General features: G+C 38.2%; 1 protein-coding gene across 3 annotated transcripts in view; it reads right to left on the bottom strand.

Annotated features, from left to right (window-relative positions):
* The window catches only part of LOC149779713 (solute carrier organic anion transporter family member 2A1-like), a 28,578-nt gene extending 21,526 nt beyond the window's left edge, over positions 1 to 7,052 (bottom strand). The window contains exons 1-2 of one of the 3 annotated variants that reach the window (XM_089940569.1): positions 6,936 to 7,052; positions 2,347 to 3,260 (exon numbers count right to left, since the gene is read on the bottom strand). In XM_089940569.1, coding sequence (XP_089796695.1) covers positions 2,347 to 3,073 — 727 coding nt within the window. In that variant the 5' untranslated portion in view covers positions 3,074 to 3,260; positions 6,936 to 7,052. Of the gene's footprint in view, positions 1 to 2,346; positions 3,261 to 6,165; positions 6,260 to 6,385; positions 6,470 to 6,935 lie in introns of those variants that run through there. The other 2 variants (XM_089940571.1, XM_089940568.1) reach the window with 2 other exon arrangements.
* Positions 7,053 to 15,423: the final 8,371 nt, after the last annotated feature.

Here is a 15,423-nt window from a genome sequence, read left to right as displayed (position 1 = left end):
TTGGTTCAGGAGAGATAGTCTCAGTCCTACACATATCCATGTTTTGGTACAGTAGAAATAGTCTCAGTCCTACACATATCCATGTTTTGGTACAGTAGAAATAGTCTCAGTCCTACACATATCCATGTTTTGGTTCAGTAGAGATAGTCTCAGTCCAACACATATCCATGTTTTGGTACAGTAGAGAGAGTCTCAGTTAAACACAGATCCATGTTTTGGTACAGTAGAGATAGTCTCAGTCCTACACATATCCATGTTTTGGTACAGTAGAGAGAGTCTCAGTCCAACACATATCCGTGTTTTGGTACAGTAGAAATAGTCTCAGTCCTACACATATCCATGTTTTGGTTCAGTAGAGATAGTCTCAGTCCTACACATATCCATGTTTTGGTACAGTAGAAATAGTCTCAGTCCAACACATATCCATGTTTTGGTACAGTAGAGATAGTCTCAGTTCTACACATATCCATGTTTTGATACAGGAGAGATAGTCTCAGTCCAAGACATATTCAGGTTCTGGTAAAGAAAAGATGGACTTAGTCTAACATATATCCATGTTGTGGTATAATAAATATGACCTCAGTCCTAGAGATATATATGTCTTGGTATAGTAAAGATGGCCTCAGTCCTAGAGATATCCATATTTTGATACAGTAGAAATAGTCTCAGTCCATCACATATCCATGTTTTGGTATAGTAAAGATGGCCTCAGTCTAACATATATCTATGTTTTGGTAAAGTAGAAATCGTCTCAGTCCAACACATATTCAGGTTCTAGTAAAGATGGACTCAGTCTAACATATATCTATGTTTTGGTATAGTAAAGACGGCCTCAGTCCTAGAGATATATATGTTTGGTATAGTAAAGACGGCCTCAGTCCTAGAGATATATATGTCTTGGTATAGTAAAGACGGCCTCAGTCCTAGAGATATATATGTCTTGGTATAGTAAAGACGGCCTCAGTCCTAGAGATATATATGTTTGGTATAGTAAAGATGGCCTCAGTCCAACATATATCTATGTTTTAATATAGTAAACCTGGTCCCAGACAGATCTCCATGTTTCAGTAAAACTGATTTGAGTTACAATATCAAAAAGAGATATGTATTCAAATAACATTGAATTCATGTATATTTGATGCACTACTGTCACCACCACTAATAGAAAATAAAGACGGTTGACTTGGTTCCATTCTTCTTCTAAAAGTATTCCAATTTTTCCTTTTAAGGGTTCTGCAATAACCCCACTCCCCACCTTTATATCTACGTGAGCATGTTCCTCATTATAATGATAACAGTTTAATAAAGTTCCCATACGGTTTGGAACAGATATCCATTTCTTTACAAAGTTTTGTTACATCTAGCAGCTACTTTATCATGACGGACAAAACGACTATGGAGTTATGACGATAATCAGCTATCTCGCGATGCCCGATATTTTGTTAGTTTTTGAATATTCACCGCCATATTTTTTAAATATGACATTTAATTGGTATTATATAGTCAAGACCGTGCTGACGTGACGGTAAATCATATAATACCTGTTTATATTCATGCTTGTAATCATCTAGTGCTTACAATTCCTTGTCGTTCTGCAATTTAGGGAAATGCAGGTTCAGTTAAAATTTTAACTAGTATAATATTGCAATAGAATGGACATTTTGGAGAGTGACTGAACATTGCACGTGAGTAATCACGGGACAAAAGTCAAACAACAAATACCAAATACGCCGTTTTGCTTTTTCTACAACAAATGAGTTTCCGTCTCTGAGCCGTCTTGAAAATTCTTATGCTGACTATTATAACAATTTACCTCACACTGAGAGAGACCTGATGTACATTGGTTTGTTTTTTGTTAAGAAACCAGCAAGCATTTGTTCTGTAAATATACGTAGTGCATACCGTTTTGTGAGCATGGGCCTATCAGCCAGGCATGGAGACCAGCTATGACTGGTGGGGTCAAGATTTTATAGGAGGGGTTTGCTAAACGACTCGCTTTTCATTAAATACAGATGACAGAAAAAATTACAATTTTCAAACGTTTTCAGGATCCATTGCTGGTGGTGAATTGATATTTCATGTAAGTCTTTGCGATTACAATTTATTGTATTAATTAATGTGTTCTCGGTGTACTTTTCTAAACAATTTGGAGGGGATGAAGTACGAGCATTGCGTGCAAAATGTGTATGCATACCAGTCAGTCAGTTAAACTCTTACTCGGGAGAGGAAGTATCTTACAATAAGGAGGGAAAATCTACATCTTACTGTGTTTTGCACATGATGTTTTTGAAACTGTTTGTATAAGATAAAAATGACCATTTCTGTCAAATCAAAATACGTTCTTACCTAAATACATTGGAGTGTGATTTTTATCTACATTATCATCGATGTAAGTGGCTACCAAAGGATACCTCGGCGCTTGTCCAACTCCTTGTAATAACGCTCCACCTAACATCAGTATCATTGGAAGGATATTGCTCTGGCTTGAAGTATGACCTCCATACTGCTGATTCACTGCGGAGCAGTTGTCTAGTGAGATCTCTTTTGAGGAACACAGTGGGGCTCGATGGGATGACTGCATATCGGAAACTGGATTCCAATAAAAACTAAAATCAGTCATGTCCTTGCTCATGACTTCGTTTTGCAGTGATCGAAATGAATCTTCAGATATGAAATATGGAACAGAGAAAATTATCCCACCGATACCATAGAGCACTGTGCTAGCAGTTAACATTCGTGGTATGTGAACCGTCCGAGCTATGAATCCAGCAAACAGGACTGCCAATAAGAACCCAACGTCATACAGTCGGAGTAGAAGAGTGATATGAGAATCAGAAAATCCAAACTGTTTCTTTAAATTACTTATTTGATATTCTACGTAAGTCCTTAAAACAGACGTAAATAAACCTGACAAACAATACACACTGACCATCGTGCAGATGTTTGCGCAGCATTGCAGACGTTTTGGCTTGCATTTTCCGATTCCACATTCAGTCTCTGTTATCCTCTTCTTAATCCGTATCTCTGAAGGAGATACAAAAACCGGTGTTTGAAAATGGGCTCTTTCCGGCATTGTCGCTGAATTTTAAGATTATGTCACACACCAAGTCCACTTAAATTTAGGTCCAGATTCAAACAATGTGTCCTTGTACAAATCTAATACTTGTTTGTCATTTCTAAAATATTTTCTTCTTTAATGGTAAGTCTGATTCTGTTTCTTCATGCATGATTCTCATTTCTTTTCCTTTCTGTACTCCTTGCTGAAATATACGATGTACATGTGATTCATATGCTTGTACATGTAACATATATAGTGTATACGTAAAATATATAGTGCAAATGTAAAATATACGGTGTATATGTGCAACATATAGACATACGTTGTACATGTCAAAGGCCCACAAAAAAATGTGTTTCCTATTGCACTGGTGTTATCAAATTAGGATAAGTGAGTCGGGTTTTTTCTGCTCTTTTTAAACATTATATATAGTCAATGTGGTTTATTTTTTTTTACAATGGGGTCATTTACAATGGGGGAAAAGTGCTAGGGTCGGTAATGAGAAACAGTGATAGTCGGCCGACCGGAAACATATTTTTGGACCCAATATCTGGTGCATATGCAAAATATACGGTGTATATGTAAAATATATGGTGCAATATAAAATATATAGTACATACGAAAATCCTAGGGTACATCTGTACAATATACGGTGTACATGTAAAATATGTAGACTATATGTACAATATGCTGTGTATAGGTAAAATAAATGCTTTCTGTGTGAAATATACTGAGTAAATATAACCAATATGGCGCTTATGTCATTTGTACATGTCTAATTTGATCTAGTTACTGGCATTGTTCCTACAGGGAAACTAATTTGCGTCATTGAATGAAACCAATTTTAGTTGACGAACTAGAGAAAACCAAGAACAAATGGAGAAGAAAATGAGTTTATGAGTTTGCAGTACTATTGCCATACTTATGAAATTTCAATAACTGAATATCATCTTTGACAAGAAAATCAAGGGAAACCACGTGTCCTATATTTATGTAACATATGCGCCATATCTGCCAGTAATTATCTGTAATCTTGACGAAGCTAAGTATTAAGCTGGTCTCAACTCTGCTACCTATTTATTTATTTATTTATTTATTTATTCCCGGAGTTCTTTGAAAAGCGTGAGTACCTTTTAAAGACCGTTGAATTTTAATAGTAGAATTAACAAATCCGGCGATTTGAAGTTAAATACTACTTTACAATATGTCAGCTCCGTAGATCATTTGGTCGAACTTATAATCCATTTGGGTTTGGATATGTGGGTTCGATAACCGACCAGGCCAGCCACGTCTTTGGTTTTGGTCAGTCCTTTGGAAAGGCATTTATCTCCCATTTCATCACATGACATAGGCAATAATGTGTTTTAAACCAATCAACCAACGTTACCTACTGGGGATTTACATATGATACTAAATATCTAACCGACTGATAACCACACAGTAAAATGTAATCATGACTTAGCAAGAACGTGTATAGGTAGCCCTGTTATAATGGACACTTTAGTATAATAGACATCAGTATACTTTTAGAACAGTTTTAAAACCAGTTAGTTCAAAATATTTTTCATTCAGACGAGGTGAACACCAAGTCGTTATATTTCATGATATAATGTTTATGACCTGACCGTGTTATTTGTATACTCAAGGTTCTTAAGATAGTATTTAAAGGTTTCGCTTTAAATAATTCAACGGACACAGGAATATTTATAAGCATTCTGGTTTATTTCACAATCGATTTGTGTCAAGAGTAAAAGACCGCGTCAGTCATCTCATCCAATTAGTCAGATTTTGTAACGGCAACAAGAAACAATGGCTGATTACGTCACGGATGACATTTGGATAAGCCTCGGCAGGAAAAAGTTTGGGTAAGTGCGTTACTATAATTAGCAGTCTGCTAATGAAAACCAGATACAACTCTACCATTCCATCCATGCACTGATTTACCTGGACAAAGCAGAAAATCTTTTCTTTTTCTGAATAAAAGCAGTGTGGCTACAGAACATGTATTAGTGAGAAACATAACATTGCAGCTTTGAACGCGAGATTGATGTCACTGATATAAATAATTGCAATAGACGTGCATATATGCTCTACGGAAGTATTTGATTTTGTATATATCAAAAATAAAGAAAGAAGATTCGCAAAACGTAGCATATGTTTCGGAAAATATTATCTTCCCTATAACATTTTGAATTTATAAATTCAGATAAACATTAATTAGATATTAGCTATGGTCACATGTCCACAATTTATTTCCTTATCTGTTTGCGAGTGTGATAACACCATTCATCAAAATCATCCCGTTGTTAGACTGAAATGAATCGCATGCACAGGTTTAAGGTGAATCATCAGGTAAATTCATTAACAGTGAGAACCCATCACGAAAACATCCTTTAATGCAGTTTTCACACCTACACATATTGATGTTTAGCAGCCCATAAATGTAAGCTATATTGATTGAGTTACTTACAATGTCTACTTGTCACACACACACACACACACACACACACACACACACACACACACATGACTAAAAATTACAAGCAGAGTGGGAACGTATATACATATGGTTGTCCTGTGAAGAGCTCCAAAATACGGAGTACATATCAGCTCTTAAGAAATTAAAATTGACATATTACAACGCTGTATGCTACAAGTTGATACAGAAAGGTTCCTTAAAATGCGTAACAGGTAACAACCCTAGATTACATAGATTATATAGTTGGAACATTAATACAACGGTGGTACATTTGGAAAACATTTTAGAAAAGACACACGCATGACATGAACGGAAAATATGCAACACGATTAATGATTTGTTAGGGCGGGGTGGGGGACAGGCGCGTTGCAAAGAGTTTTAGTCTCGAGTCCAATGTTTCTGTGATAGTCTAAATTTATCTTACATCAGGTAGGACTAAGATGGTAAACAAATCTCATTCCACACATAAGACGAAACAAACACCTCTAACCTGATATGTTTCATGGGTAATAAAGCTGTGTTATCGATCGGTTTGTATTAATTCATTCGACGATGAAATTAAAGGCAGTTTTGAGGACGAAGAGGTCGCTATTTCAGAAAAAATGACTATACGATACAAATGTGTTACCTGTAGTCCTTTGGTGCTGCAAATATGAACTTGCATATAATACGGCCATATGACAGCCAGGCAAATACATAATTCATCCCGCCCAGAGTTTAACAGACAAGTCACGTGACCTGGACAGATTTTTTTTTCTTCCCAAAGTAGTTAGATAATAAGATTCATGCAGGCGAGACGGTGAAGCCAAGCGTGAAGATAGCTGGGAGAAAAACACTTAAAATTATACCTTTCCAAGCCTGTATTCCTGTTAACTGTTAAAATCATCTATGGATAAATCACAAGACCTCTCTCTCTCTCTTGGGTCAGCCCAGGTCCAAGGCAGACATTTTACTCCAACTGCTTGGGCACCAATTTACCTACTTGTATAACTACTTGTACTGCTGTGCTATTTGCTATTTGAAACCAAAGCATCTTCTTTCACCGCTACCTTCATTTAGTTTGTTTATGTTATTTTTTATGGCATGTTTTTACCCATATTTCATACATTGAATCAGTCGATCTATACTTGAATAAATGGTCACATAAATAGTTAAACGTCTTAACCACTCCACTTTTATCGAAATGTATGTATGTATGTATGTATGTATGTACAGACAGACAGACAGGCATCTCTCCTGTTAACTTTATATTACAAGCATCAAGATCTGTGCCAAATTCATTAGCACTTAGACCGGCCCCAGTCGCCTGTCATTAGGTATCCCTGGACCGGTCTTTTTTCTCCAGTTGCCTCTCAAAAGTCTTTCATGTGCTAGTATACCGTCTAACGTCAAGCTTACCCTGAATTATATTAGCCTTCCAGGTAGGAACAAAGAATTCCACCTCCAAGTATTTCGGCCCTAATGCTACCCCTGATGACACTCAAAGCAGCGTCAGACAAATGGCGGCTATCAGCGGCACGTAGACTGGATTATCCAGCAGTCGACGGAAAGTGTGAAGAAAATCTGAAATTATAGAAAGTAACCTCCAGTGCGTACGATTCTCCAGGCTGTCCTTTATTAAAATACAAAACATCCCGTAACTTGAACGGTAGAGCCGCTAATATATTTGCCGAATGAATAATGGCGGTGCGTGAATTTAAGGCCCCAGAGGCATTATTCTTCAATGGCACCCCTCGTACTCCTCTACCTCCTCCCCTTCTCTCTCTCTCCATATATATATACAATTGCCCTTGATACATCAAGGTGAGGTGAAATACAGTAAAAATTTCAAACTATAAATAAAGACCACGACGGCGGACCCATTGCCTGGCTCCAATGCGGAAATTGCTACCCTCGCCCTTCCCTTTGGCGCCGTCACTGTAAAAGGTTGAAGTGTAAGTCTTACGTGTAATCAGTATACTTAGACACTTATGGTGATGCTTTTCCAGTATCTAGCCTGAAGTGCATCAATTTGATAAACTTTAGCAATTTATTTGAGATTATCAAATAAATATGCAAGCAGTGACTAATGTTAACAGAATAAGGTGGCAGAGTCCAGTTTCGTAAATGGGTCCCTGACAAATTTCTGAACTTAAGGCTATGGTGTGACTTTTTCAGCTATTATTGTTTACTATTTAAAGATATGGATATATTTATGAACTAGGTGTTTCGGGCTTGTGTTGTTCTTGAAATTGATTTCAGGCATGTACACCTTCCGTAGTTACTCTGCCGTATGTTGATAGTGAAATACCAATAGTTGGCCAGGAAGAAGAGCTAGCCTCCCTTAGAAGTAAACACATGGAATTGAGGTAAGTAGAATATCTCAAAAACGGCTTGGATGACAACTATTTTCAGTTATATCAGCCTGTTTAGTACACACACTGTTTTGCTGAATTGTCATCTAGGAAAAGGGATTGTGATTGCAATGTGAGCTAAACATGGTGTCTAAAATGACCTTCGGACATGAAAATTGCAGATATCAGTTTGGGGTTGGGGTGCATAAACTGTAATGAACTGCCATTGACTTCTTTGGTCAAGTGGATAATATTCTTATGCTTTGTTTTAATATAGGTATCCAACAATATTGACCTTCTTAACCTCGCTTTGGTATTTCATTTTTTTAAAATGATTTTTTATACCAGGTCGCTGATTGCGGCATTAAATTTGTACATATAAACTGGCCCCTGCCACCTAACCGGTATCACAGTATGCCCCACACACATATACAATGTATTAGTTTGGTTCATTGCAAACCCGTTTTATCAGCTTTTCGATAGCTTGTCAACAGATAAACCATTATATCATTAAGATATCTGATTTTATTTGAAAAATAGTAAATATCAAAAACATTACGTTATCGGTAATGATTGATTCTTGTATGGCACTTATATAGTTACACTCATGGTTAAGCCAATGAAGGCTTGCCCCCAAACCCATGTCAATCCCCGCAGCAGGAAATTGGGACCTGAAACAATGTGTGTGTGTGTGTGTGTGTGTGTGTGTGTGTGTGTATGATATGGATTTTTAACGTAGCTTTAAAAAAAAGAAATCAGTCATATCGCTAGGATGTCTACGACGTGACAGTTTACAGTGATGTATACCATTGAGGCATCATGCAGCAGACATGTATCATGATGTCCCACCCATTATGTACGTGTGTGTGTGCTTGCGTGCGTGCATTAATGCATGTATGTATGTAAGCATGGATGTATATATGTGTGAGTGCATTAGTGCGTGCGGATGTATGTATCCATAGATTTAACGCAAAGTTATAGCAAAGAGAAGGTTATACATAACGGTCAGTACATTTGGTGGAGGAAGAACTTGAGTAAACGCGTATCGAACCCTAGACCCCATGGAAGCTTCTGGGATGCTTACGCTGCCGAGCCAGAGACTTGAACCTACGCGGACAGAGGTGTGATGCCAGTGTTATGTAATGTTGAGTGTCTTAGATCACTTGGCTCCTATGGGACTCAAAACGCCCCCCCCCCTTACAAGATTTCTAGCCTGATACAAACCATATTTGCGGCCTTGGATCAGGTGAGTGGGCAAACTAATTATATAAACGTTATAACATCAACTTCTCTTCCGGAATATGATTTTCCAAGAGAATAATTTAGCAGAGACCTCCGCTAATCTAAAGTCAGTAGAGATTGCACCATCATACGTGACGCCGCACCTCTCCTTTTCCAAAACTATGTTTTGGGATCGTTTTCGTAGTTGGTAATCTGTAGCCCTAAGAAATATAATTCTAAGTAGGTATTTCAGTTTTAAGTGATTTGTCACTAAAACATTGGAATAATTGAAAGAAACACGTTAAATTGTAAGCGGGCAGCTTACGACTGTAAATAATGTAATTATTTAACTAAAGAAGGATTTCCGTTGTTCAAAATGCAAGTCAATCCTGATCCGTGGCTGATATGCGAATGATACTCAGGGGATTGGATATTATTTTTATTATTCGTTTCATTTCACAAGAGGAAAAAGTTCACTTTATCTGGATCAAAGAGGATCAAGTTGTATGAGCTACCCTGAAACTCGTGCTCTGTCTGTCCAGTCTCAAATTACGGTCCTGACCATAGACGAAATATATCAATTTTGAGATTTAAACAGTTTTGTTATTTCTTAATTTAATTTAAAAAACCAATAAAACAACAACAGCAACAAAATTTCTGCAACAAAAGCAAGGTTTATTGGCTAGCAATATTAGTTTTCAAGATTTCCAACGTTATTCGGCTATTCTTTGGTATAAAAAGGACAGGAAACAATGCGCATGTCCAGATTGTATGCGCCAAAACTATTTAAATAGTCCCAACTGCATGCCCCTAAACCATGATTGAAAAGTCCAGAATGCATACCCCTAAACTGTAGTTGAAGAATATACATTACATGCCCTTAAAATGTAGTTAATGAGTCCACATTGCATGGACCTAAATCGTGGTTGAAGAGTCCACATTAGTAGTGATATTTGGCTCTTGGGCCTCAATGGAATTTTCCCCATAGGACTAAGTCCGAGGGACCTGATGGTTTCAGTAGGAATTTAACATAGGTTAGTAGTAAAGTGGGACACCCTAGGGACAATGGGACTTAGCATTAAAAAGACCCCTGGGCAACTCTAGGGACAATGGAAATTTAACATGGAGAAAAATCGTGGGCAACTCTAGGGACAATGGGAATTTAACATAGAGTTTGGGTCTGTCTAGGGACAAGGGAAATTAACATGGGAATAGAGTTTGGGCTTGTCTAGGGACAAGGGGAATTGAATATGGGATTTTTTTTTTTTAAAAAGTTTTTTTAAAATTTAAATTTAAATTTAAATTTAAAAAAGGGTAGGCAATTGAAAGGCTATCTCTTTTCGAGAAATATGGCTGGCCCTGAAAAGGGCCTTTGGTTTCTCTTCTTCTTCTGCTTCTAATTTCTTCTTTTTCTCAACCAACTTCTTATTTTCTCTCCTACACTTTTTTTCTTCTTTTTTTTCTTCTCCTCCTCTTCTTTCTTCTCTTCCTCCTCCTCTTCTTTCTTCCTCTTTTCATTTTCTTCTTCTTTTTCAATTTTTTTCTTTCCATTTGCTTATTCTTATCCTTTCCTCTTCATCCTCCTTCTCCTTTATTTCCTTCATCACACCACTTATCATATCCTTTGCTTTTCTTAAATTGTTAATTTCCATTTTTACTCTATGCGGACTATAAGAATAGTGGTCTTCATTGAGTCGTACTAGCATTTGTTCTATCATTCCCAAATTGTCAAGGACGTCTTGCAATGTTTGGAATTTATCTAGGTGGTTCGAAGCCATCTTCTTTGTAGAATGGTTTGAACGACGAATACTGTGGGTTCTTATAGTGAAAGCGCGGACGTGAAGGAAAACATCCCCCTAAAACATAAAATTGATCTTACCTAGATCATGACCAAAGAAACAGCAACGCGCGGACGTGAAGGAAAACATCCCCACTTTTCTCATTTCATATAATCAAACCCAAACTATACTCTCCACATACGCTAAGAAACAATAAAGAAACCCATAATCTACTATTCACACAAACTTCCTTTAACATTTACAAACCTAAACACACAATCACATACACTCTCACTAATAATAAAGAGTTAGTGTTTATATTCACACTACTCTACTTACACACATTGGCAAATTAATAGTTATTTCTTTTCTAGAGTATTGGGGTAGCCCTGAAAAGGGCTGTTTTTTGTTTGGAACTTCATGGGCACCTGGTTAATGGTGACACCTTCCAGGCCTGGCGCCACATACACATCTTATCCCCCAGTTACTTTTTACCTTTTTGGGGGAGAGAGCAGAGGCAGGATATGTGGCTTCAGAATCCCAATTTTCGGTTTCTGGGATTCTGAAATTTCTTCTTCTTCTTCTGTCCTTTTACTCCTCCTCTTCTTCTTCTTTCTTTCTTCTCTCCTCCTCTTCTTTATATTTTCTTTCCTCCTCTTCTTTATTTCTTCTTTCCTCCTCCTCTCTTATCCTTCCGTCTTCCACAATGGCTTCCGCGGCCAGTTCATTCAACAGGCGCCTGGCATATTCCAGATGCACATGAAGTTCCAACATTTTAGCCAATCTCGTGTTCATTCTTCTGGTGGTGGTGTTGATCAATCAACAAGGGTAGCTAGACTGACGAATGAGTTTCAATTTATACTGAAAGCGCGGACGTGAAGGAAAAACATCCCCCTAAAAAACATAAAATTGATCTTACCTAGATCATGACCCAAAAAAAAAAAAACAACGCGCGGACCTAAAAGAAACACTCACTCACTTTTTTATGCTACCCATCACTATTTTAAAATTTTTTATAAATCACTTCAATAGACTATTTACATACGCAAAGCAATCCAATCTAACCCCAAATATACACCTCAAACACCAAAAAAGGCATTATTTTAATCTACTATTCACACAAACTTACGTGAACTGTTACTAACACAAACACACAAACACACAAACACATACACTCTCACTATCAATAAAGAGTTAGTGTTTATTTTCACACTACTCTACCTACACACATTGGCAAATCGATCGTTATTTCTTTTCTAGAGTATTGGGTAGCCCTGAAACGGGCTGTTTTTTTTTGTTTGCTATGGCATTCTTTTTTAGTTTCTAAGAATGCGATGTCCTCTGATTATAGACTTTCTGGCAATAGGTCTGCTTCTTCGGAAAGAGAAGAAGAACTCTTTGGTGTCGATACGGCAATCGACAAAGCCTCTGTCAGGTTCAGGTTGCTGCTGCTGCTGTTGTTGTTGTTGTTGCTGTTGCTGCTGCTGTCTCTGAAGTCTGTGCTTCTCTGTCCATTCTTCTTTTTCCCTGTTCACGTCTTTTATGAAAAGCTCTTCTATCAGGTCTTCAGTGACTTTTAGCATTCTCACATTCTCTATTTCTTCTGGCTTCGGTATCAGACTGTGTCTGACCCTATGCAAATTCACGTAGGCTTCGTTGAGTTTAGCTAGTTTGGAGCACATCTTCTTAGGAGGATGAGTCTACAATGGATGGTTAGACTGGAAACAACCCCGGTTCTTAAAGTCAAAGCGCGGACGTGAAGGAAAACATCCCCCACACGGTTTTCGAGTCGCAACGTTCAATGAGTGTCATGAGAGGGATAGTAAGAAATGAAAGAGCATCAATCCAACATTCTTATAGCTAAACAAACCACAAAAGGCATTTTTTTCAAAACACATTTTTTATTCAAAAATCACTTAACACTAAACAACAACAAATGTAATATTTTTTAACAATAATCCAACATTATAACATCAAACATTTTTTTCTTCAAAAAATCAAACATCTTTCTTCAAATACAGCCTATTTTAAACAGGGCTGACAACGTTGTGAATGAAATTGTGATTTCCACTGTTGGAAATCATCAGGCCATTGATGGACACTACGTTTCCTAGCTTGAGACAAAAGATAAGCATAATGGTCACAAAACCATCGATCTACTTTCACATCATTTCTAGTAGAAGAACGAGGATCAAAATGAGTTACTAAATGTTCTAAGGAATAGCCCAGGCTGCGATCATGCAGAAAATACACACAGTACTGTCCACACACCAAGGAATCTGTGCCTTGTAATTTCACATTATTGAATCGGGTGGTTTGAGCATTTCTTCTCATAAAGTCAATGATATCGTCTTCCAAAGGGGGCAATCCATACGAATCGAAATATTCCACACATCCTTCTTGAGGAAAGTAGACGGCTACCCAGTGGGTTCCTGGGAGATGACTGTCGTCCGTGTTGATCACGTAAGCTTGATGGTATTTAGGTTTGCGATGAGGGAGTTCATCTTTAGCACAGACGACAGGATTCCAAGAAGCCGTATACGAACTGTGGTTCAAAAGGTAATAAAGTTCCCAGGTATCCATTGATTTGTGTGTGTTTTTTTCTTCTTCACAGGTAATAATAAGTCGTCAATTCGATTCTGACTTTTTGCTTGAAAATGTCTGACGAATAAACGGTTATTTGTTCGGTTTCTTCACTCTGATTCAGGAGAGCTTCGATACGAAGGATCTCTTGAGTGGTTAATGGTGGACAAGAATGTTCACGCAAGTCTTTATACCACTGGTGCAACACGTCTTTGTCCGAGATGAGACTCCAAGCTTCGTCCAGATATTCGTCCAATTTTTCTTCTTGACTCAGCATCAGACATTTATCGTGTTGAATTTGACTGGGATGATCGTTTTGACATCCATAGCAATTTTTCTTGACCAATTCTGTTGATTTTTCAGCCAAGTGTTTGGCAAAACAGGAGACTAAATGGGCTTCTTGTTCTGGCCATCTTGACTTCATCATGATCACTTCTTCTTCTTCCACAGTCTCCTCACATTCCATGTCCAAAGTTTCTCCACTAGGTAAAGAGGGATAACAGTCTTCCATGGCTTCTAGTAATCTAGAATGACTTCTCTCAAACTATTGATTTCTATCGTATTATCGAATTCTGCATACAGGATGACGTTCACCGTTACATCAGGGTCTCGGTTTGCAAACTGGATTTCCACACGAATCTGGCCGGATTTTATAGGGTGGAAATGTCCCTCGTCGCTGCCTTGGTCAGGAGTGAAATCGAAAGCCCACAAAGCATAGCCTCCTATATAATCGTCGTACGTAATACCGTGACTGGTGTTGCTTCCTAACTGGCCGGTGGCTTCGTACAGGGACAAGTACGATCTCAAGTAATTCTTCTTCTCAAAGTTAGGTTCGAAAGGTCTGGTACACAAGGTCTTGCCATCGCGACTGACTTCGATCTTGGACACGCCAAAGTGTTGAAAGTAGAATGGATTTTTACCCAAAGCTCCGTTGAAGGCTTCATTCTCGACGATACCAACGATCAAACGTTTGGGTAACTGTCCTTGGAACAAATGATCTTCGATCATGGATCGCTGTCCCTTGGGAATGGTGAAGGTTTTCACTTCCACGCGTCGTATGGGATACTTAGCGGTCGTTCTGCTCAATGTTTGACTGATGTCGTTACCCACTTTAGGTAACACTTCCACGCGTCGTACGTAGAGCCTGGCTTCCTCGATGACAGTTTTGCAAGCACTAGTACCTATCAAATGGAAAGTGGCACTGCTACGATTCAGTCTCAGGCGAACATTCAAACCGTTTAGCAAATATTTCTCTTGTAACCACATGTCCAAATGCAAACGATCCATCAGTTCTAAACTCTGTCCATCTTTGATTCTGTTTCTTCGTTCTATAAATCCGTCATTGTTTTCTTTCTTTTCATCAGTTTCGAAATTTTCAAACTTTTCAGCTTCGTCAACTTCCCATAGTACAGAGGCATTGAGATGAGTGTTCTTGGCGTCTATTCCGTACGTCAAGAGATTTTCCAGGTACGCTCGATAAGGGTAAGTATCCATGCTGCTGCTGACCAGTTTGTTGTTCAAGTACAAGTCCACTCCGCTAAACAAGGAATGCATGAAATTGTTGACGGGAGCTATTACCTCATCGCCATCTAGGGTCGAATTGTCCTCATCGACAACTTTGACTTTCAAGTACAAGTAACTGCTATTCAGATCGATGTAATCTTCGGGCTGTCCTTTGATTTCAAACTCGATGGGAGCTGAGGCTGTCAATGAGGAGACGGGGTGAAATTCCACCCATTGGGATTCTTGCATGGTCATCATGGTGGGGGGCATGGCAAACAGATCCAGTTCCGTCTTGGAACAAGCGCAAGATTCTCGGTGCATCATTTTTTTCTGTGTTTCATTAATCGAAAACGTCTAAGTCTCGAACGGTTCTTCTTTTCTTGGCCTTTCTAGCTTGAAGTCTGGTGAAAGGGTGTTTTCTTCGTCGTCTCTTTCTGCCTTGTCCTTGCTGAATGCCTGACTCGGTAG

The sequence above is a fragment of the Sinohyriopsis cumingii genome, chromosome 17, assembly GCF_028554795.1.
Source record: "Sinohyriopsis cumingii isolate HCF-2022 chromosome 17, ASM2855479v2, whole genome shotgun sequence".
NCBI classification, from domain to species: Eukaryota; Metazoa; Mollusca; class Bivalvia; order Unionida; family Unionidae; genus Sinohyriopsis; species Sinohyriopsis cumingii.
Note: the sequence above shows the minus strand (reverse complement) of the source record. Positions and strands in the feature narration are given on the sequence as shown.